Below are 24012 nucleotides of genomic sequence, written 5' to 3' on the forward strand. Positions count from 1 at the left end.
TGAATCTTTGTGCACGCGCTGTGGGTCTCTGCTTTGAAGTTACACTGCCCTGCCGTGATTCATTTAAACTATTCCTGATTTCTGCCAGATTATGGCCCTCATTCAGAGTTGATCGCTAGATACAAGCGGTCGCTCTGAATGAGGGCAGTCATTTGTGATGTGAAGTACAGCCTCCTGGTCACTAGCTAAGCTGTGGGTTATCGCGACCATCGGGGCTTGCGATGAGACCCTAAGGTTGGGTCTCGGCAAGCGCAAGCCCCAGGGAGCTTCCTGCTCTGATCGAGCAGGTAGCTCCCCACTGACATCATTGCTGATGTCAGTGGGGCCGCCCCCAAATGGCAAGCGTTCCATTAGGAATGCCTCCGTTTAGCCGGCCACGCCCCCTGCCCGCCTCCCAAACGGGGCGAGCTGTCAATCACCATCGACAGCTCGCCCCCTTTGGTGCGAGACCCGTAGCGATGGAGCGCCTGTCGCTAGCCGGGTCTTGCGCATGGGCACGTCGGAGCTGGCTCCGACGTGCGCATGCCCACTGGGCAAACATCGACCCGGTGGCGAGCGCTCAGCTCGGTTGGTTGCTTATTTCACTATACATAAACAGTTCATCTAATAATAATGATCATGATGGTTGAGAATTACTGCACATCAGATGCCTTTTTTATCCTAATCTTTAGGCCAAACCATGAGGTAAAACAAATGTAACATATCCAATTGTAACCCTTATATTGTACAAGAGCCCATTTCTACTCAACATCAGACTTGTCCTCTAGAGAAAACCTGAATCAACAATTATGTCTCCACACCTAGATATAATAGAGTAGCATTGGGTTCTTCCTTGTATCCCTGGCTGGTTTTCTTTACTAGCACTTTGTCAATTTCTGGTTACCCCAACCTACCATACTGTACCTCTTAATTAGATCATACCACAAAAACAAAACAAATAATGTAATTGGCTACATTATGTCCCCAAGTTGCTTTTTCTCCCAGAAAATTTTAAGAATAAATGAACTGTCAGGTTATTGACTAAGATCAGGGTGTTATGAAGACCTAGGAGTCTATATAGCAACTGCGGCAATGGTAAAGATTTTATAGTTTATATTACTGAATTTATAGAAAATCTGTTACTACCTTTTACCATTAAAATTAGCTGAGCGTTACTCATCTCCCTGGTGATGCTGGTCTGGGCCAAGCCAGTGTGGAGATAAATGCACACGTCTGACCCTGCTTACACAGGACAGCGTACTAGAAGGCTGGACTTGGTAATTAGTTTAAGAAAAATAAGAAAAGTACAATATTAGCAGATTGGTGAACAAGCAGGTGATGAGGCCATAAAAACTTGTGACTTCGGCTATCATAAACATGTAACTTTGTAAGAGGCATAATCATTTTGTGAAGCTTCATTTACTAATCCATCAACTGGAATTTGTGTAATTATATAATTTTTCATACATCTGGACAACTGCCCAGCTAATAATTATTTGTCTTACAGATGAAACATCATGCAGTGCTGCTTTTGTACATACATGATTACAGTCACACAACGTATTTAATAAAGTTTGTAAAGAAGGAGTTTTATACCACTTTCACACTGCTGTCCCGGGTCGCACCTGGGATTTTGTACACGGGTCTATCCTGGGTGAGACCCCTTTCAAATTGGCGGACAGACCCGGCTTATTGCTGGGATGATGAATTCTCCACCATCATGTGCTGAGCCGTCGATTGGAGATGAGATCATCTCCAAGCGCCGGCTCTTCCTATCAAGTGAACTGGCTCCGGGTTGCATCAAACCGGGTTACCCGTTCACACTGCACAATATCCCGGGTTTACATGCAATAACCTGGGTTATTGCTGGCAGTGTGAAATGGGTATTAGTGAACAACAGCAAAATTAACAATGTGTAAATTCTGTATTCTACTAGATATAGAGAGTAGGCCTGCCTCCCACGTCCTCCCATTTCTCTTGGGAAGTGGGTGGGCTAGAAGCTTCATGATGAGATTTGCTGTGAATTGCATCATTGCGGTCCCATCCCCCTTCTGGACAATGAGATGATTCCACCACACCACTTGCACCTCCTACCTGGGCCTCCCAATCTGGCGTCTTCCAGGGAAAATGGTCAAAAAATTGTCAAATATGATGATCTAGGGCCAGGGCATAAATACACATTAAGTAGTTTAAGAGCAACATTTTCAAGAAGTTGTCCATGATCCCATTCTGCTCCCCATCTGAACACTCACCACACCTATTGAGATATGCTTCATCCCTAAACAACAACTCTGCAAATCACTATCTCTATCTTCACTTATTTGACATTTTTCTGAACTATATATACATTCCTTTCCTCCTCAGTAGCTGTGAAATCTGATTGTTTAGTGTGCCTTAGAGGCACGTGCTTTCCTTTGCATCCTAAACCTTCTCTACTGCTGAGCCAAATAACAATTGCATGGCCTGCTATGGCCCTTGCATATAGCTAAAACATCTTGTTTATAGTGCAAGTTGAAGTACTGTATACAGTCTGTGTTTAAAAGGAATATAATTGGAAACCATCACAACTAAGTGATCCAGACAGTCCTAGTTTACTACGAGTCAGCCAGAGGTCAAGTTGTCCTGGTACTCTTATATACCATAAACGACAATCAAAATATTAATATATAGCTTTCCACTATCTCTTTAAAATTATGCATCAGTCAGTGTAACTGAAATATTCTTTAATCAAAATGTGAATCTTTGCCTTAGAGATTCCCTAATTTTTGGATGCATTTAAAAGCTCTGTGCACATAAGTATTTGACAGATCAGAACCATACTGCTTCAGTTGTTCCCTGTCCATTCCATGATTCAGTTTGATGGTCTGTAAATTTCTCAACATGTGGAATTGTCATTATCTTATAAATTGGACGATATAATGAAAATCTGCTAAAACATGGTTGCTGGAGTAGAAATACATTTAGTGATCAAATTCTCATGGTGAAGGGTTATTTGATATATTTTTTTCACTCATGTTGTTATGTGGATAGAAATATGTGTCTTGCTAAGCTTATAAATATAGATAACTTACCGCGCTGAGAATAGCATGGTAGAATACAAAATTCTTATTTTGAACCTTAAACTTTATGTGAAACATACACCAGTGAAGGCTTTAATTTTGTGTTCTGAACCTTTAGGCAGCCTATCAATTCCCTAAGAATAGTCAATGAGATATGATCGACTTATCAATTAACTAGAAAGTAAGCCCTCTTTAATTGTGCCAAATATATTAATTATGTTTTTTTGGATGTTTCCAGTGAATAAATATATTTTTGTGTGTAAATTTAATTTAGCTGCAGCACACATTCAGTGTTTTCATTGACAGTGGCTATTTCAATCTCCACATCTCTTCTACTAATTAATTAGATTGTATTATTTATTTTTAGATAAATACCAATTTGATTTGTTTTCCCTTTAATTTTAGGCAAGTTATGTGAATCTGCTATTAATTACTGTGAATGCAATCCATGTTTTAATGGGGGATCGTGCCAAAGTGGAGTAGATGGGTACTACTGTCATTGCCCTTTTGGTGAGTATTCTTACACTCTCTTATGTACTTCTATCATTTAATTAATGTTCAAACAACACTAAGGGGTATATTTACTAAAGGTTGATTTCAATATATTTAAAAGTGATTACAATCGATCAACATTGAGGATTTAGCCCCAAAAAGACAACATTAATTTTGATCAATTTTCATAAATTTTTGATCAAAATTGATTAAAATCAACCTTTAGTTGTTATACCCCTAAGAGAAGATATTTTCATAACATGCGGATAGCTTGTTGGACTGTTTTTATAGAGAAGTTGCATCTTGTCCTTTAAGTTGATGTTATATTTAATTAAACCAAAATCTGTTATACATTATCACAATATTGAAGCAAGTGTATAGTAATATTGGTAATGTGAGCCCAGATTAAAAAAAAAAAAAATTATTATAACTTTATTTCTTGCATTAATGAACTAGTGTACAAATATGACTCTTGCTGGATATTGTAGTTGTAGGAGATGTTTTTCTACTTTCGGAACTAGAAGCCTCATGGAAGACACTACTTTTTTACTTACCTTTTAAGTTGTTTGTTGTATACAGTGTGATCACCTTATTGTATTATGCCTTCAACTTCAGCTGTTCAGAGATATTTTTATTAAGCGGGGATAGAATACCATAGAGCCAAACAGAGCACTGGACTAAGCCCTCGACTGTGAATTAGATGGTGGAAGAAGGCTCCTATAAAACCGATACAGGAAAACTGTGGTGTCAAATGCACTTTTCATATGGTTTTACCTGCATAAGTTATTTTATTGAAGGTTAATTTACTTTTTTTGTTTCTAAAGTACAATATATCTTCCAAGATGCTCAGCAATAGTTAAAGTGCTGTACCAAGCATGCCAATCCTGCATCTGGAGTCACCCTCCGAAGGGGTAACATCAAAATATCAGCTCCTCAGTGACCAGGAGCCGGGCACTGCACTGTGATTTTAGTGTGCAGCGCCCGGCATCCGGTAACTGCGGAGGAGACGGTAGTGCGGGGAGAGTCTCTGGGGGCAGTCTGGCATCTTCGGGAGTGCTGGGCAGGGAGTGTATTGTGAGGTCACGCCCCTTGTCTGTGATGACATGCCCCGTATCTGACGTGCAAGCCTTCAGTGCCCACAGGGGATACATTTGGTGCACTAAGTGTTGCCTACCTCAGTGATGCCACTGGATATATGCAGAAAATAGCAGTCAATGCATTATTTTTATTCTCATGTGTAAATACTGTGTATACTTTTTGAATATGTTGCAATATATAGTTTATCAACTTCATGTTGAGTAGTACCATTGTACAGTCTGAGGTGTCACTTTTCACATCAGTGCAGGATAGAGAATCATTATAACCAAATAACTAAAATCAAGATGATTGCATATACAGTACATGGTGACAATTCTTTTTCTTCATGTTTTGATAGCTACAAATCCTCTGGTTTTAAAATCTCTTACAAATAAAAGATGAACTCTTCCACACAATTCAAGAATTTGTCTGCACTTCAAAAGGGCTATAAATTCTGAAGTCAGATATTTCTGTATCACCTTTATTGCAGCTCATCTTTAATTTTGAATAATATGGACTTGGAACCAGAATATTTGTAATGTGCCAATAGAACCGACTTTTGGAAAGAAATCAGCCAGGAAAGTTAAAGAAAGATGTCTTTAAATAATTAGATCTATGTCTTCATACATCTTGGAAGAAGCACTCCGTTAAATCACTTGTTTCCACTAGCTTTGAAATCCAGATATATTTTCTCATAAGGCAGTTACCTCATAAGTGTTGGTGTGTGCCTTCCAGCTTTTCCATGAGAAAACGACCTTATTTATCAACTTGGTGATCAGCGCTTCTTGGAAGAATGTAGAGAAAGACAAATAATTAGTTATAGTGAAGATGTTATTGAGGTTTTCAGAAATAAGTGCTCATGACTCAAGAAGTTACTTTCCACTGCACAAAAAGACTGATGAAAGACACAAAGTACAAACAAAATAACCTTTATGATTGAGTGTTATGCTTTTGACTGTCTTTTTTTAACATCACTGTTTTTTTTTATCATTGTATCTTTTTATTTTGTCTGAAAGAATTGTTCACATCTGCTCAACTCAGATTATCTGCAACAGCCTAAGGGGTAGAGAAACATTACTAGTTTTCCTGCATACCCCTATGGGGGAAGCAGTCGGGAAGCCGATGGACGTAATCCTGACCGATGGCTTCCCGACTGCTTAATCCCGGCAAGGCACTAATGACAGGCGTTGAAATCCCGACGCCTGTCATTAGACCTACGCTGGGAGACGACACCCAGCTTACCGATCGAAGGTAAGCTGGGCACCGGGCGCGGACAGCTGCGGGGGGGAACGGTTAGGTTTAGGGTTCCTGGGGGGGACTTAGGGTTAGGCACCCCCCCGGCAGGTTAAGTTTAGGCTAGGGAAAGGGGGAGGTTAGGGTTAGGCTCCCCCCCGGGGGAATTAGGTTTAGTCTGCGGGGAAAGGGGGGTTAGGTTTAGGCACTTATAGGGGGTTAGGGTTAGGCACCACTAAGGGAGGGTTAGGGGGTAGAATTAGGGTAGTTAATACTTACCTTAGGACGATCGTGATTTCCTCCTCTGTCGGGCTGCCGCTGTCAGGATTTGAACCGCCGGCCACATAATCATACTGATTTCCCCTATGGACGTGCAAAATGAGAGATGTTGTGTTCGCAATCTACCCCCTTTACCATTATTTCAGCAATGTTCCCATGACTCTTCATTTGGAAATCAATTGTAAGGGAGTGAGGGTTGTAGCCGGATTAAGGTTTGTAGGCGCTCCAGTGGAATTAATTTCTTGGGGGTCCCACCAAAAATATAACTCCTCTATGCTTTTAATAGTGTTTACATCACAACCCCTCCCCACGCGCCCCACCATCCCTATATAGCATTCTGCCTGCACAAGTGGTCCTCTTACCTCAGGCCATGCTCTATTGTCTCTGGACTGTTCTTCAAAACTCCTTGTGTCGCAATCCGGGTGCCTAAAGTTGTACTATCAGCACACTGGTTATGACCTTGTGATCGTACAGCTGATAAAAATGTGTTATCATAAATTAAACTAAAATATATAAAAGATCACAGTTTCTCCCATCTCTCTGAGACACCTACAACATTCTCAACACTCTCTTGTTATCTTGTCTGTGTTTGGGCACTGACCACCACCTTCTAGAAACTAGCCATCTTACAGTACATTTGTGTACAAGTTACTTAAATTCCTGTTAACGTCTTCCACATTGTACAGAGCAGCTAGTCCATGGCCTTTTGGCAGCAATCCTAGAGACCATAACTATCTGGCCATGTGCGCTACTAAAAACACCTGTTTGGGAACACTCTGAAAATGCTTCGTCTCTCCACTCTTTAAAGTTCAGTAGATTATATTTTCCCACATTCTCAAAGCTCATTCCTGCATTTGTACACAGAAATAACAACATAATTGTAGCTGTGTATTCCATGGAAAGCCTTGCTATGCCCATGTACTCCCATCATAGGGAACAATAATGTACTTCTCTCACAATGCACATCTCGCCAGACTAACCACATGCTCTTATAGGGGCATAATAGCACGAACGAGATAATAATAACCTGCAGTGTCTGGACTGTTCATATATACTGTACTCTGATACCATCAGGATTTACAAGGAAATAAAGCAATGTATATTCCCGTTCAAGATAAGTCAGACCTCTACATTTCCAGATGACCTTGCTTTAGAATTTTAACTAGATTATTTGATACACTTCACTAAAATTTATAAGAACAGGATTTAAGGTTTAATGGGACTGTATAAAAAGGTAAGCCAACTTCCCCAAACTTTTGTGCATCATTAAAACATACTTTTTTTTTTTGATAATACGCTAAAGAAGAGATCAGGCACAGCAAGTTTACATGAAAAATGAAGCAGCTTCAACTTTCTGGCTTGAAATTGTTCCATTGGTCTTCATGTGAAAGTAAGCTTAGAAAACCAGAAGGAATGAGAGACACAAAATGATTAATGAAGTGCAGGAAGCTACATTTGACTTGCATGCAAGGGAAGAAAAACATTAACAAATACCTGCGCAGTTAGACCATCTCTGCTCGTACACATAAATGTATTCATTACCTGCTTCTAGGCTCCAAATTACCCCTATGGTTATTCACTTTAGCTCATCGCGATTATCAAATTAAGATCCAGAATTATATTAAAACAAAAAGAAAAGAATAGAAAGCGCTAGAAAGACATGAATAGAAATTCCTTTATCTCAACACATTTCAATACAGACTTCTGATAATACAACCAACTTTAACCAGTTCACAGTCCCGTTGAATACTCACAATGCATTTTCATTGGGGGACATCTGTAAAAATTGGTAACCAGATACATTTGCAAAAAGTTCCTAGAAAATTGAAATTCATTAATATCACCTATGTCATGCAGTGTAAATATTTTCTGAACATGGCAAAATACACATAGGGGACTATGTATTCCTGCAGAGACATTTTTTCTCTGTGTTATATGCAGCATGTTACTCTACTATCTTCCATCTTCACTATGCTGATTCCACCAGCACTACTGGGGGGACGGTGGGCAGCGATGTTTCATTTTGTAACACAGCTGCACTGCATATAATAACAAAATATTACATATTGGTCTGCTCTGCATTGAGACTCTGGACCTCATTCAGAGCCGGTCGCACAGAGCGTGCGGTCGGTCTGAATGAAGGGAGGACGTCTTGAATTTTCAAGACGTCCTCCTTTGCGGTGGTAAGGCTGTGGGTTAACACGCACAGCCTTACGACCGCCTAAGGTGATGGTCGCGATGGTCAAGACCATCGCGACCATCGGGGCTTACGACGAGACCCTAGGATAGGGTCTCCCTTGTCGTATGCCCCGGAGAGCTTCTGGCTCTGTCTGAGCTGGAAGCTCTCCACTGACATCACTAGTGATGTCAGTGGGGCCGCCCCCAAACGGTAGGCGTTCCCATGGGAACGCCCCCGTATGGGCTGCCACCCCCCCGGCCCGCCTTCCAAACGGGGCGAGCTGTCAATCAACATCGAGAGCTCGCCCCCTTTGGATCGAGACCCGCTACGACCGGCGCTGTCGGTCGTAGCGGGTCTCACGCATGCGCACGACGGCGCTGGCGCCGTTGTACACATGCTCTGTGGGGGGCCATCGACCCGGTCCGTGCGCATCGGCGCTAACGACCGGGTCTGAATGACCCCCTCTATGTGGTTAGTACATTACTCTAGTATATAGAGCCCAACTGGGAAACCAATGGATCAGGTGTTGTGAGAACCCCACAATAGGTGCTTCCCAATACAATTTAGTGCCTAACACCCAGGGAATCCCCAAACAGCTGTAACTAGGGGAGGGTGAGTGGTTCTGATGCCCAGGGCACAGGGTCTAGAGGGTGGCACCATAGCTGCCCCATGGCACCAGTATTTGGCATGCAAGGTGTCTGGAATGGCACCTGGCAGCATAGGGCCTGATTCAGACCCGCTCGCGAGCGCTCAGCGCTCGCAAGCGGGTCGATGGTGGCCCAGTGAACATGCGCACAACGGAGGCAGCTCCGTCGTGCGCATGCGCGAGACCCGGATAGCGACGGGCAAACTGTCGCTCCGGGTCTCGCTACAAAGGGAGCGTGCTGTCGATGTTGAGTGACAACACGCCCCCTTTGGTGGGCGGGCCAGGGGCGTGGCTGCCCAGATGGAGGCATCCCCATGGGAACGCCTACCGTCTAGGGCCGGCCCCACTGACATCACAAGTGATGTCAGTGGGAGTACTTTTGGCTCTGTCAGAGCCAAAAGCACTCTTGGGCTTGCGGCAACGAGACCCTACCACAAGGGTCTCATCGGAGGCCCGATGGTCGCGATGGTCTTGACCATCGCGACCATCTTTTTGGCCGCTTGCTATAGCTGTGGGTGGTCACCCACAGCTATGCGAGCGGCCAGGAGGCCGCTCTATAAAAAGAGAAGCACGGCCCTGATTCAGAGCGAGCGCTGTGTCAGAGCGTCCGGCTCTGAATCAGGGCCATAGAGTCATGGCTTGAAGCATCTTTCAGATGCTCCAGGAGTTCAACCAGGGGCACTGAGAGGGGGGAGCGGGTACTAACTACCTGGGCCCAGGCCTGTTGGAGGGGCCCAGTGGAAGCCTGGGCCAGCTGCTGGGGGGGACAAATGTCCTCCTTTGCAGTTTGCTGCACTGAGAATAATATTTTACATAATTGTTTTTTTACTGGAGAGGCTGGCCATGCCTCATGGATTTGGTCACACCTTCGCCCAGTCCACGTGTTCATCTCAATGGCCAGAACTTCTGCCTAGTCCCAGCGGCAAGCTAACGCAGAGCCGCCTGGAGCATCCTTGGTGGGCTCAGCTTCCCCAGGTCTCAGTGGCCCCACCCTCTAATAGTAACATCCTGTCGTCATATGTTCAAAAGGGGGCTGGCACAGGGTGCATTATTGCCCTGTTATGTTGCACATCTCATCTCTAGAGCAGTGGTTTTCACCTCCAAACCTCAAGTACTCCTAATGGGTCATATTCTCAGGATTTCTGTCTTTGGAAACAGATATTGACCCAGTAAAATAGATTGTAAGCTTTGCATGAGTAAATAAATCCAGAAAACATGGCCTTAGGGGTACTTAATTGTAGTTGAGAATCACTGCTTTAGAGCATTGATTTTCAGAGTTTAAAACTGTGCTCAGTGCCTGCTGAAATATGTTTTTTAATTTGAGAAGCCTATGTAAATATTTTCTGCTTTGCACATGGCTGGTAAGCTGGTCCATTTTTATCACAAAAACACCACTTCATAACAGACAATCATATTATTATTTTAGAACAGTTTCCTAATACTGGCAATTTTTCTTTAATACCAATATTTTATTCACTTTGTGTAGGTGTCTTTGGAAAACATTGTGAATTAAACAGTTACGGATTTGAAGAACTGTCATACATGGAGTTTCCAAGTTTGGACCCTAACAATAATTACATTTATATAAAGTTTTCTACCAATAAAGCCAATGCCTTGCTGCTGTATAACTATGACAACCAGACCGGTGATACAGCGGAATTTCTGGCTCTGGAGATAGTAGAGAAGAGGATGAGGTTCTCTTATAACCTTGGCAGTGGAACGTACAAGCTCACAACAATGAAGAAAGTCTCGGATGGATATTTCCACACAGTGATTGCACGTAGAGCTGGGATGGTAATCAATATTGTTTAAATCATATTTTTTATAGTGTTTTAGTATTATTTATTGCAATGTTATAACTATTACTACTACTGCTAGCAATAATAGTTAGACAAATAGATGTTCCACCTAGTGGCGAATGCTGCAAATCTAATGGTGGTGCGACTGATATAGCTCCAATGGGACCCAAAGGTGAGATAGGCCCGGTAATACTGGTCCATTCATTCTTGGTCAGTGGCGTAACTAGGGCATTTGAAGCACATGGCAAGATGAAAAATGGAGCCCCCCCTATGTGCATGCCGAAGATGCGAGCCGAAAAAGTGGGCATGGCCACATACCACAAGGGGCATGGTCACTGGAAAATGGGGGCGTGTCAACATGACACACTACAATTTCTCGTCACTCTGCTAGTGCCCCTTATAAAGTCCCCCTGCTGTAGTGCCCAATAAGCAATGCCCCTAGTAGTAGTGCCACTCATGCAATGCCCACTGTAGTAGTGCCCCTTATGCAATGTCCCCAATAGTAGTGCACCTTATGCAATGCCCCCTGTTGTAGTGCCCCTTATGCAGTGCCTCCAGTAGTGCCCAATATATAATACCCCTTATACAGTGCCTCCTGTAGTGCACAATATATAGTGCCTTCAGTAGGGCCCCATATACACTGTCCCCAGTAGTGCCCCTTAAATAGTGCCCCCTGTAGTGCCCAATATATAGTGCCCCTTATGCAGTGCCCAATATATAATGCCCCCAGTAGTGCCCCTTATGCAGTGCCCCTTGTAGTGCTCAATATGTAATGCCTCCAGTAGGGCCCCTTATACACTGCCCCCAGTAGTGACCCTTATGCAGTGCACAATATATAGTGCTCCCAGTAGTACTCCTTATACAGTGCCTGTTATGCAGTGCCCCCTGTAGTGCCCAATATATAGTTCCCCCAGTAGTGCCCCTTATCCAGTGCTCAATATATAATTCCCCCAGTAGTGCCCCTTATGCAGTGCCCAATGTATAGCGCCCCCAGTAGTGCCACTTATACTGTGCACCAGTAGTGCCCCCAGTAGTGCCTCTTATACAGTGCACCTAGTAGTGCCCAATATATAGTGCCCCCAGTAGTGCCCCTTATATAGTGCCCCCTATGCAGTGTCCAATATACAGTGACCCTTATGCAGTGCCCCTAGTAGTGCCAAATATATAGTGCCCCATTAGTGCCCTTATATAGTGCCCCCTATGCAGTGCCCATTATACAGTGCCTCCAGTAGTGCCCCTTATGTACTGCCCCTAGTAGTGGCCAATATATAGTGCCCCCCGTAGTATCCAAGATACAGTGCCCTCTATGCAGTGCCCTACATACAATGCCCCCTATACAGTGCCCCTTGTATAGTGCCCCCTTTGCAGTGCCCAATATACAGTGCCCCAGTAGTAGTGCCTATTACACATAAAACACGCAGACACACACAGACAATTACACTTAACTGAATCCCCGCTCCTGCACCCTCCGCTGTCCGCTCCTCCATCCTCCCGCTCGGCACTATGGGAGAGACATCATAACGTCTCTCCCGTGACCCAGTGCGGGAGCCAGAAGGCAGAGCTCATGAGTGAGCTCCAGCCTGACTCTGGCCCTAGATGCAGCAGCCAATGCTGAGAGTCAGTCTAACTCTCATTGGCTGCTAAAACAAACACACTGCCACCGAGTATTATGTGTGTACTACCTGGCTGCTGGTGTGTTTGTTACTGTGTAGTGTGGACCGCACTCACTGCATTCTGCACTACACACTAACCACTGACCTGGCCGGCAGCACCCCCGCGCCGACGGTCTGGCGACGCCTCCCTCCAACGACGGCGCCCAGGGCTTGCACCCCGCCCGACCCCCTTAGTTACGGCACTGTTCTTGGGGTACTTCAATGAATGAAGAGCAGTGGCCTATGAAGTGGGCACACATGTATCACAACCTCGCCCCTCAAAAAAAATGTTTTGCTATATATCCTGTGGGCGCATTTGAAGCCCCTGGTTCCATCTTATATTAGTTTATGTTCAATAGACATTAACCGCATGTAATGAAATAATTTAGTTTCATTATGAATTTTAACACACAATTATTTAAACATGGCTTGCACTCTTCACTTCAGGTTTAGAGAATTGTGTTGATTTAACCTTATACAGCAATGTTAACATATTTTTACAATGATTTATTGCATGTATCATTTTATTGTTTCAAAATGAAAAGCAAATTCGATGATTCTTTGATCCATATTCTATAACCAATGTTTTCAGTGAAATGGGGGGATATTACATACATGTAGAAATATACATAGAATTACATTAGGTTGTTAGAGCCTGTGCCTGACATCGATAACAGCAACAGTTATACCCACGTTAAGTCAGCGAAAAGTACTGTTCCCTACTATTGCTATTTCTTTAACACTGTATGTCACCCCTGTCTGTTTGCCCCTCCCCTTTAGAATGTAAGCTTTCACGAGCAGGGCTCTCTTACCTCATGTGCTTGTCCTTTCCCGTACCTATACTATCACAGTATTTGAGTGTTATGATCGTGGATGTAACAATGTTTATAAACATGTCCTTGTCATGCATTGTTTTGTACTGTAGGTCACTGTTTTTTGTTTAGCTAATTTGTAAGGCGCTGCAGAACCAGGGGCATTTCTATAATGGGTGCACACCCTGCACCCATATTTATAATACTTACCACTCTGCCGCCCACGTCGGTGCCGGTGTCAGCGCTGTCAAAATTGCCTGAAAAATGGCCGCCGCAGCCATTTTCTTGGTGTTTTGCACATGTGCAGTACGGAAAACACTGGGAAAATGGCCACGGCGCCATTTTCCTGGTGACCTGCCCATGCGCTGTAGACTGTGGGCATACTCTAGTGCCCAGAGTCTACTGGTGCAGCACTGCGCTTAGTGCACAGCCGGCCGCCAGAGAGAGGAGCGGGCCCCGGACAGAGACTGCGCATGGGCCCCTTCCTCTCTTAAAATGCCCCTGTGCAGAACCCTTGTGGTGCCATAAAAATAAAGGATAATAATAACACTTTAAGCAACTGAAAGTTCCATACAACATGATAACTTTAATACAGTATAACTCATTATTGTGCATGCTTTCAGAGCAATTAAAAAATAAATGTTTTCACTTAAAAAAAAATTCACAAGGTACAATAAAATAAAATAAGGCTAAATACATAGGACGTATTTTGCTCCCAAACTGCGTACACAGAAAAATGTGTATCTTCTCTAGATGCAGAGTTGTTTTTTGGTGTGCCATGAGTCCAGTGTCGGACTGGGGCCTGAAAGGCCCACCAGAGGATTGCAATAGTAGGGGCCCGCTGAAGTGGCGTAACCATCTGTCAAAGTGGGTGTGCCCAGTGAACAGAGGCCCAGCAATAATATGTGGAAATTGATAAAGGAGAAGTTAACTAGCGATATGCCTCCAAAAAAAATGTGAAAGGGTTGTCCTTATTAATAAATAGACCCCACAGAGTGACATTAATAAAAAAATGTGTTTATAGATATGCCAATCCAGCTTTTAACTTTATGAGGATGATATAAATTGAACTACTGAAAATAATCTTACTACTGGGACTGAGTATTAATCCCATTTTCAATACGTATTATTTTAGGATTATTATTTTTAGTTTAAATGTGTTTAACCATGGAGTTGATGAGGGCTATATTCCATAAGAGACTTTTTTTAAGCAATTACAGGAATGAACAGAAACAACAAAGTGCAAATACACAGGGCAAAAAGAAATCCACAAGGATGTAGGCACAGACAACATGATAGATGGCACAAAAAGACACAGTAGACTGAACCCCTGCAAAGACAGCACGTAGATTCTTCCACAAGCCACTATTATGCCATGAGACTCTTCTGCACGCCACTATTATGCCATCAGAGTCACATAGCAAACACTTAGCAACTCCTGTATACAGTCTTCCAAAGAATGACCCGTCTCACTTTCTCAGCAAACAAAACCAACTTCACACAAGCTCCATTAGCTCTTGACAGTCATGTACACTCGAGACGTCCCTGCAACGTGAGTTAACATGGAATGACCCCGCTGCATGCAACTATTATGCCATCAGACTTCCCCTCCTGCCACTATCATGCCATCAAACTTCTCCACCTACAACTATTATGCCATCAGACTTCTCCGCCTACCACTATCATGCCATCACACTTCTCCGCCTACCACTCTCATCCCATCACACTTCTACGCCTACCACTATCATGCCATCAGACTTCTCCGCCTACCACTATCATGCCATCACACTTCTCTGCCTACCACTATCATGCCATCAGACTTCTCCGCCTACAACTATCATGCCATCAGGCTTCTCCGCCTTCCACTATCATGCCATCACACTTGTCCGCCTACAACTATTATGCCATCAGACTTCTCCGCCTACCACTATCATGCCATCAGACTTCTCCTCCTACCACTATCATGCCATCACACTTCTCCGCCTACAACTATTATGCCATCAGACTTCTCCGCCTACCACTATCATGCCATCACATTTCTCCGCCTACAACTATTATGCCATCAGACTTCTCCGCCTACCACTATAATGCTATCACACTTCTCCGCCTACCACTATCATGCTGTCAGACTTCTCCGACTACAACTATTATGCCATCAGACTTCTCCACCTACCACTATCATGCCATCACACTTCTCCACCTGCAACTATTATGCCATCAGACTTCTCCGCCTACCACTATCATGCCATCACACTTCTCCGCCTACCACTATCATGCCATCAGACTTCTCCTACAACTATCATGCCATCAGACTTCTCCTCCTACAACTATTATGCCATCAGACTTCTCCTCCTACCACTATCATGCCATCACACTTCTCCGCCTACAACTATTATGCCATCAGACTTCTCCGCCTACCACTATCATGCCATCACACTTCTCCACCTACAACTATTATGCCATCACACTTCTCCGCCTTCCACTATCATGCCATCACACTTCTCCGCCTACAACTATTATGCCATCAGACTTCTCCGCCTACCACTATAATGCTATCACACTTCTCCGCCTACCACTATAATGCTATCACACTTCTCCGCCTACCACTATCATGCCGTCAGACTTCTCCGACTACAAATATTATGCCATCAGACTTCTCTGCCTCCCACTATCATGCCATCACACTTCTCCGCCTACAACTATTATGCCATCAGACTTCTCTACCTACCACTATCATGCCATCACACTGCTCCGCCTACAACTATTATGCCATCAGACTCCTCCACATTCAGTAACACAGATTAGAGTAAAAATGATTAATTTCACACACATTCTCAACTGTTATGCTGGGTACAAACTAGACGATTTGTTGTCCGATCCGAACAGTGTGTACCTGCTATGTCACTGTCGATGCACTCTCCCGTGCATTGTCAGCGACATTGCCCATTATACCTGCATGCAGGTCCGACAGGTGATATCGTCAGCGGGGGCCATGGTGCCAAATGCAGTATGGCTCCCAACGTCACGCCGTCGCTGCCAGCATTGGCAAGTGTGTATGCACTTGCCAATGCCGGCACCCCTGCTGGGTCCTGCCACAAACAACATTGCGCTAGGTGCACATCATTTAGTGTGTAACCAGCTTTACAGTATGCCCTAGCGGGAACATTTTTATTCTGTCCAGGCTGCCCAAGCCAGGGACAGCAGTGTCCATGTCTGTGTCTTTTGCCACGGTTGTGTCTGGTACTGTATGCAAAATGAAAATGGAACTATAAAGCCCTTTCCTGGTGGACAAACATGTGCAACGACCGAGATGCCCACTTTCAGCGTCCATAAACGCTGAAATACTTTGCTTCTTTAGATGCACCATTGTCGCAACATCGAAACTTGCACCAGAACCATGTCAGATGCAGATTATCATTCTGAATTTAGCCTACTATGTGGCTGGTTCTGTGTCAATGAATGCAACCACTATCAGCGGCACGCCTGCAACACTCCCATAACACACAAACTCTACATGCTTCTATTTAGCCACCCACATCTTACCTCCCAGTCACCACCCAGGAATGCCCCACACATTTCTGCTACCGTGCATTTAAATTCATACTGTGGCTCTGCACAAGAAAAATCAGGACACATTTGTGGTGTGGCTCAGGAGCATGTTCAAACGAAATTATTTTCGCCACTGCATCTGATATTGCCACTATATCCGACTCAGAATCAGGCCCATAGTGTGGTATAGTACCGTGGGTTCAGGATGGCCGTCTCCAATGTCAGTTTAAGTGCTGGATGTACTATAGTGCAAAATGCAGTAAAATGCCAGTTTCGAGGGTTTTAGCGCAATTTCCATATGTACAAAGCTCCAGAATGCATCGTCCCGGTGGGTAACGCCATCTTCAGGTGGCGTTATTCAATAGAAACCTATGGGCTTCTAATTGGGATGCCCCCATAAGAGGGATCCAATCGGATCCCTCTCATCTCCACCCGCGGCCCGTGGCCTTCTGCACATGCACAGAAGGACGACAGAGGGACTTTTGGATGTTAAACCCAGAAGTCCCTCTATCCCGGGGGCATCGCAAAAGACAGCTTTTATCGGGAGAGCTGTCCTTTGCGATATTTTAAGTACATACCACTGTATCCAACCGTGGTATGTACCTGATGAGAGGCGGGATGTACCGCATCGCAGGTTAGCTGCTTAGTACATCCCGCTCTAACTATAGAGAAGGTATGTGCCACTGGGAAGTGGCAGCTGTCAAGTCTGACTGTCGACCTAAGCAGGGGGCCCTAGGTCTGCCAGCAGAAATTGTGAGGAACAGTACACATTACACTGGCAGGGCCCCCTGCTATTTGCTCGCCAACTGCCTGGCCCAGACCTCATCACTCCGCTGCCCATGCAACCCACCCCCATTAAAAAAAAGCTATTTAATAAAATGTACTCACATATGTCTGTATACACATATATATATATTATATCAAACAAAAGATACATTTGCGCAAACCAATGTCAATAAATATATAAAACCGTCCAGCGTAGTTTCCACTATAAAGTACCACTCTCTTCCTTATATATATATATATATATATATATATATATATATATAGTTTAAAATAAAATAGGGAAGGGGCGTTCCATAGTGCAATGAATGTTTTTATTCAATCAAAAAGGTATCACTAAAACAACGCAATGTTATAATTCTGCTTGAACCTTTTACAATAACAGTATGGGCTGGTTGCCACGTAATATTGTATCATACTCCACCAGGCAAATACTGACCACCATTCAGAGAATCTGCCGGGCTCACACACTCCGCCTTATTATTCACCTTCATAAAGGGACGACACTACCCCGAAACATAGCTGCAATCCCATATAGTGGATTAAATAGATGTTACTTCCAGAGTGCTGCTGTTTCTTCACCCATGCTTATATATATATATATATATATATATATATATATATATATATATATATCTGAAATGAGGTGGAAAACAGCACCTCCTAGTGCAGTAATTTTAAGGTACAAATAAAAAATCCTTCACCAGGACTTATCACCCTCTATGTGCTGGAGGTGTACCTTATATAGTGGAATGCACCACTTGATAATCACATATAATGACTCCTAATAGCAACCATCAGATCCTTATCCTTTTGGAACAGTTATCAAAATAATCTGGTGTCTTTCAGCAGACCTCCATATTGAATGTAAACATACACACAGTGATATGATAAGGAGGGTTCCCTTTTCAGAGTGAAATTACATGTATTTTGCATTGAAATCTCACCTCTTCTCAGTTGCCAGGGCAGCATTTCTACTCTCCTTTAAGATCAAGATCAGCAGCAGCAGCTCCCTGTTGTCTGGCGGAGGCGGAGCTTAGTCTCTGCACGAGGAAGTGGACAGTATGAGAGGGAAGGGGAATGTGCACTGCACGGGGCTGCTGTTGCCTGCACTTACCAGGCACCAGCCGAAGGAGTCACAGTAAGGGACTGACTGTCATGCTCTGACAGTGAGTGATCCAGGCCAAATCGTGCATAGCAATGCGCCCCGAGCCCCGCTCGCGGCCCGCTAAGCCACGCCCTCTCGTGGAAAGGGGCATGGCCACAACACCCCGGGGCCCACCGGGGAATTACCCGATTCCCCGGCAGCCCAGTCCAAGCCTGCATGAGTCATAATAATCGTCAGTAATAGCAGCAAAAGATAGGCCTGGAGGCTGGTGCCAGATATATTTGCGCTTACATCCAACTCTATATAGCACGCAATTACAGCAGCAAACCTTTACTGAAAATGGCCCATGCAAGGCCACCCCATTAAAACTCAGTTACGCCTCTTAGGTGGGTGTGGTATGATATGTTGAGATTCAGAATGTCAACCCAGAATGTCGACATGTTCTGAATGTCAATAGAATTATGACATGGTCGTTATGTCGTTCCCCATTCCCTGCAGTGCCTACACTGAACGATTAGTCGTTCAGTGTAGGCACCCTCCATCATCCCCAAACATGGCCAATCTGTCGTTATCAGCAGATTGACACGCATTTTCGGTCGATGATTGATGTCAGAAATGACCAGCAGGATCGCGCATCGCTGGTTGTTTCCGATATTATAGTGCACGATTTGTGCACGATTAATGAGCGATTGCCCAATTACGATGTCATAATCATGCAATCGCTCACTAATATCGCCTAGTGGACGTGCCCCATCATATCAAAATGTCATCATACCATTTTCACTATCTTAGCCTAAACCTAAATTAACACGAAAATGCTATGTCGACATTTTGACTGTTGACATGCACAATATTTATATATAATGTATGTATGTTACATGTTGACATTCTGAATGTTGCAAGTGTGAATATAATCATAATGCACCCAACTCTACGTTGCCTGTCCCTTTGTGCTCTGACTTCCACTATATACGCTGTGTGTAAACAGAAAATACGCTCCTCCAACAGATGTACGTACAGCTCTGCATCAGCTAGTTACTATGTTCTACAACAATAATTGAGGTTTCCCTTACTGCTGGCTAATATTCATATAATTAGCTTACTTAAAATTATTACGTTATTATTTTGTATTCTATATTTTTTTAGACACTTTATTATTAAGTGTGAATAAATACATTTATGTTGTAATAGATAGAGACATATTGTGAATAAGATAACATGTCTTTAGGGCGCAGAACATGCAGGATTAATTAATAACTCAACAATCAGTGATCTGAAATCATTAAAAGAAAAGCAGGTGTCCTGCAAACATCTGGGGCTCATCATTCCGATCTGGTCATTGAAAACAATTATCGCCACACCCTGTGTCATCCAGGAAAAGTCCAAAATTGTTTCCTTTCCAATTCTTATTATAATAAACCAGTGTGTAATCCACTACAGGCTACATACACTTTTCACTGCTTTTTTATTTTGACTGACACTTGGCAATCCACTACCTGAATACATTGCTTTGTCCAGTGCCAATTCTCTCAGGCCTCATGTGTACGGTTGTAATAGCATTCACAGATTGTGGGAGGATGTAGAGATTATTATTGAGTACAGGAAGCACACAGTCTGACCAAATAGCCGTGTGACATAATGGCCCACATGCAAAAATGCATTATAAATCATTGGTGCAAACATTGTTGTACAATTACCAGTACCTGGCACAATTTCCTTTTTAGATAAGTGCAGAAAAAGCACAATATTATTATTATTTAATTACAAACAATATACTCCATAAACACATAATACTCTCTAATATGGCATATATATGACATGCTCACTTTCAGCAAACATTTAGAGAATAATCATTAGTACTCTGTGTTTGGTAACTTGCAGCAGCAGGATTTGTGGAGAGACTACTGTACATTAGGGATGTGCAGACTCAGATAGGTTAGAATTTTCCCGCCAAGTTCGTATTTTTCCCGCCAAAAATCGGGTCTCAGAAAGAGGCAAAACGTTATCTTTCATGGACAAACATCATCTTCCATGGACTTTTATCCAGGAATGATGATGTTTGTCCATGAAAGATGACATTTTGCCTATTTCTGAGACCCGATTTTTGGCGGGAAAAATATGAACTTGGCTGGAAAATTCGAACCTATCTGAGCCTGCAAATCCCTACTGTACATCATACTTGCCTACCCTCCCAGGACCTGCAGGAGGCTCCTGAATTTTCGGGTAGCCCCCAAGCATCCCCGGTAGAGTAGACACTTCTCCCGCATTCTACCCACTTCCTAGTGAAGTGGGCGGAATAGAGAGAATTTTCTCGGGGATTACAATTACCTCGGGGAGTAGAGGGGGGGCCTAAGGACCCAATTATATGAGAATTGTGTCATTTGGCCCCACCCCATGTCAAATATGCTGGATTATCTGCATTTTACAGCAAGCAGGCGGGGCTTAATGACATGACTAGTCTGCTCTCATCCTCCATTTAAATTCACAAAGGGTTTAAGTGACCATAGTGCAGATGTATTTGTCCAGTCTAATAATTGTGCTGAGCTATGCCAATCATTAGTGTGTTCAGAACACAGGGAAAATATGGTATTTATCTTCATCCTTCTGGCCACAAATAAGCAGCTGAAAATCTTTTTCTTTAAACTGATGCAATTTCTGCTTAGTCTATTGCATCCCTCCACATTGCATATTAATGTTACCACAGGAAATACCAACTAAAACCAAGAAGACAGATAAAAATACATTACACAGCTTAACAAAAAAAACAAAAAACAAAACTGCTTTCATAGACCAAGCAACCAGCTTGGTAGTATAGGTAATTTAAATATACACTTGAGCTTGCAAATGTTAATTCACAGTGACAAATGCTTTTTTTGATATGTAATTTTTAAAGTCAAAGATATTTTTTGAGCCTATATGTAAATTTAATTATTTTTCATTCTCTATGCGCAGAATTTTTGTGGAACCCAAGAATAACTGAATTACAGTTTTTCTGCCACATATAATGTTTTTGAATGAACCATGATTTCCACATGTAAAACTTTACAATATAAGTCTGTCCTCAGCCCACAGGATTTCAAATCTGTCATTTCCTAAAGTGCAACGGGAGTTTGTGGGAAACTGGTAAAAGCATTAAGTTGTCACTTGTGAGATATTGCAGATTAGAAAAGGATAGACAGAATGTGAAATGGGAAATATAACAAACACAGAGCATATATTAAAAAAAATGTCACAATCTCTTTCATATGAAATATCATATATGTCACTTTTATGTTATATGAATAAATTTATCATCATAGTTTATTTGCTGAGATTGAAGTCATGGATATCATATAACATTCCTAATAATTCATACAAAGAAGACAAAAGTTGTCTTTTTTCTTTCATTCAAATTGGCCAATTGATTGGGTTGAAAATTTAGTGTTGTAACATTTTCTACTGAATTGTATCGGAAAACACGTTTATATTAAAGTTATTTTAAACTACTTGTGTTAAAGACGTTTTAGCTGACAGATTTAATTTCAGGTTTAAAAGATAGTAGTAAAAAAAATTATTCAAAATTGATCTGCAAAATATTCACTTTATTCTCTAGTGGAAATTGGCCTCAAGTGTAGAATTCAGCATTCGTTTTTTCAACCAGAATTTAAATACAACACAGAGCAGCTTGAATTAACACTATCTGCATCCTAGCTATAGACTATTGCGATATGAATTTACAAATATGCGTTGGTCACAAAGATATTATGGAGTGGCAAATCAAAGGCAATACTTGAGGATTGTATTGCTGGAACAGCCTGTTTGACATTTTCTCCTCTTACATCTAAAGCTTATATAAAAGAAAATGACTTCACATGTATTCCTCTAAATAAGATATTACTGCTGTATAATGTTTAACAACAGGAATGGAAATTTGGTACAGTCATATAATCTTGACTTTTAAACTTTATTGCAGGCAGCATCACTGACAGTTGACACTTGCTCTGAGGACCAGGAACCAGGGTTTTGCACCGTCAGTACAACGGCCATTTCCAGTGATTGGTAAATTTCACAACATTTATATGTAGTTTAGTAGGGACAAAAAAATTATAATTGATTATTTAAAGAGAGTGTAGTTTTTTAAATTGAGGTCCCAGTGTATAGATATTTTACCACATCTTGAAAACTTGATCTCCTTGTTAAGTTGTTAAGTGAAAACATCACCTGCCTACTGTCACATTTTTGCTGTAAAATTCTTCTAAATCTCACAATATGTTCCCTATAGGCACAGCTACTTTTAATAAGGATATATTTTCAAGACATGCTGGCCCCAAATTTCCTATTAGATCGCACTCCATAAAATGTGTGACTATATTACGCATTCATTTCAATGAACTGTAGAGACCCCTCCTATTTCAGTAAGTGTCTTGCTTAACAGAGTTCAAGATATTAACCATGGGACATTAAACTTATTCTGTCAGTTCATTTTGTCACAAAATTGGTGTTCTTTATGTGCATGTAAGCATCCTTGTGCCTACAGTTGTTGAACACAGAAGGGAACATATATAAGATAGATAGATAGATATGAGATATATTTGAGTTAAATAGATAGATAGATAGATAGATAGATAGATAGATTGATAGGTATGAGATAGATAGATAGTAGATATGAGATAGATAGATAGATAGATAGATAGATAGATAGATAGATAGATATGAGATAGATTTGAGATAAATAGATAGATATGAGATAGATTTGAGATAAATAGATAGATAGATATGAGATAGATGGATAGATAGATAGATAGATAGATAGATAGATAGATAGATATGAGATAGATAGATAGATAGATAGATATGAGTTAGATAGATAGATAGATAGATAGATGAGATAGATTTGAGATAAATAGATAGATAGATAGATAGATAGATAGATAGATATGAGATAAATAGATAGATTGATTGATAGATAGATAGATAGATAGATAGGAGATAGATAGATATGAGATAGATAGATAGATAGATAGATAGATAGATAGATAGATAGATAGATAGATTGATATGAGATAGATAGTTAGATAGATTTTTCATTTTTTACCAACCTTTAAGTAATGGTTGAAAAATATTTTCATGTACAAACAAACAAACTTAACATAAAATACAAATTTATACCAACTCACTGGCAATTGCTATAATACATCTAAGAATCATATTTTTGCAAATGGACTAAGGGTCACGAAGGAGGAAATAATTATATGATCATTACATCGACTCAACCTTAAGGGGTGCGTGAAGTTGCTTAGATGCTCAGATAATAACTATGACAGGATGTTTGCTTCTGAATAACTTGTAGACGGGGAAACATGCAGTACACTTGATTGAAAATATA

The 24012-nt window shown here is 42.1% G+C and overlaps 1 protein-coding gene across 1 annotated transcript in view; it reads left to right on the forward strand.

Annotated features, from left to right (window-relative positions):
- The window catches only part of FAT4 (FAT atypical cadherin 4), a 278396-nt gene that overhangs the window by 230647 nt on the left and 23737 nt on the right, over window positions 1–24012 (forward strand). Inside the window, exons 10-12 of the mRNA XM_088452295.1 lie at window positions 3444–3548; window positions 10431–10738; window positions 22600–22685. Coding sequence (XP_088308421.1) covers window positions 3444–3548; window positions 10431–10738; window positions 22600–22685 — 499 coding nt within the window. The remainder of the gene's footprint in view (window positions 1–3443; window positions 3549–10430; window positions 10739–22599; window positions 22686–24012) is intronic.

The sequence above is a fragment of the Taudactylus pleione genome, unplaced genomic scaffold, assembly GCF_031769625.1.
Source record: "Taudactylus pleione unplaced genomic scaffold, aTauple2 ptg000036l, whole genome shotgun sequence".
Taxonomy (NCBI): domain Eukaryota; kingdom Metazoa; phylum Chordata; class Amphibia; order Anura; family Myobatrachidae; genus Taudactylus; species Taudactylus pleione.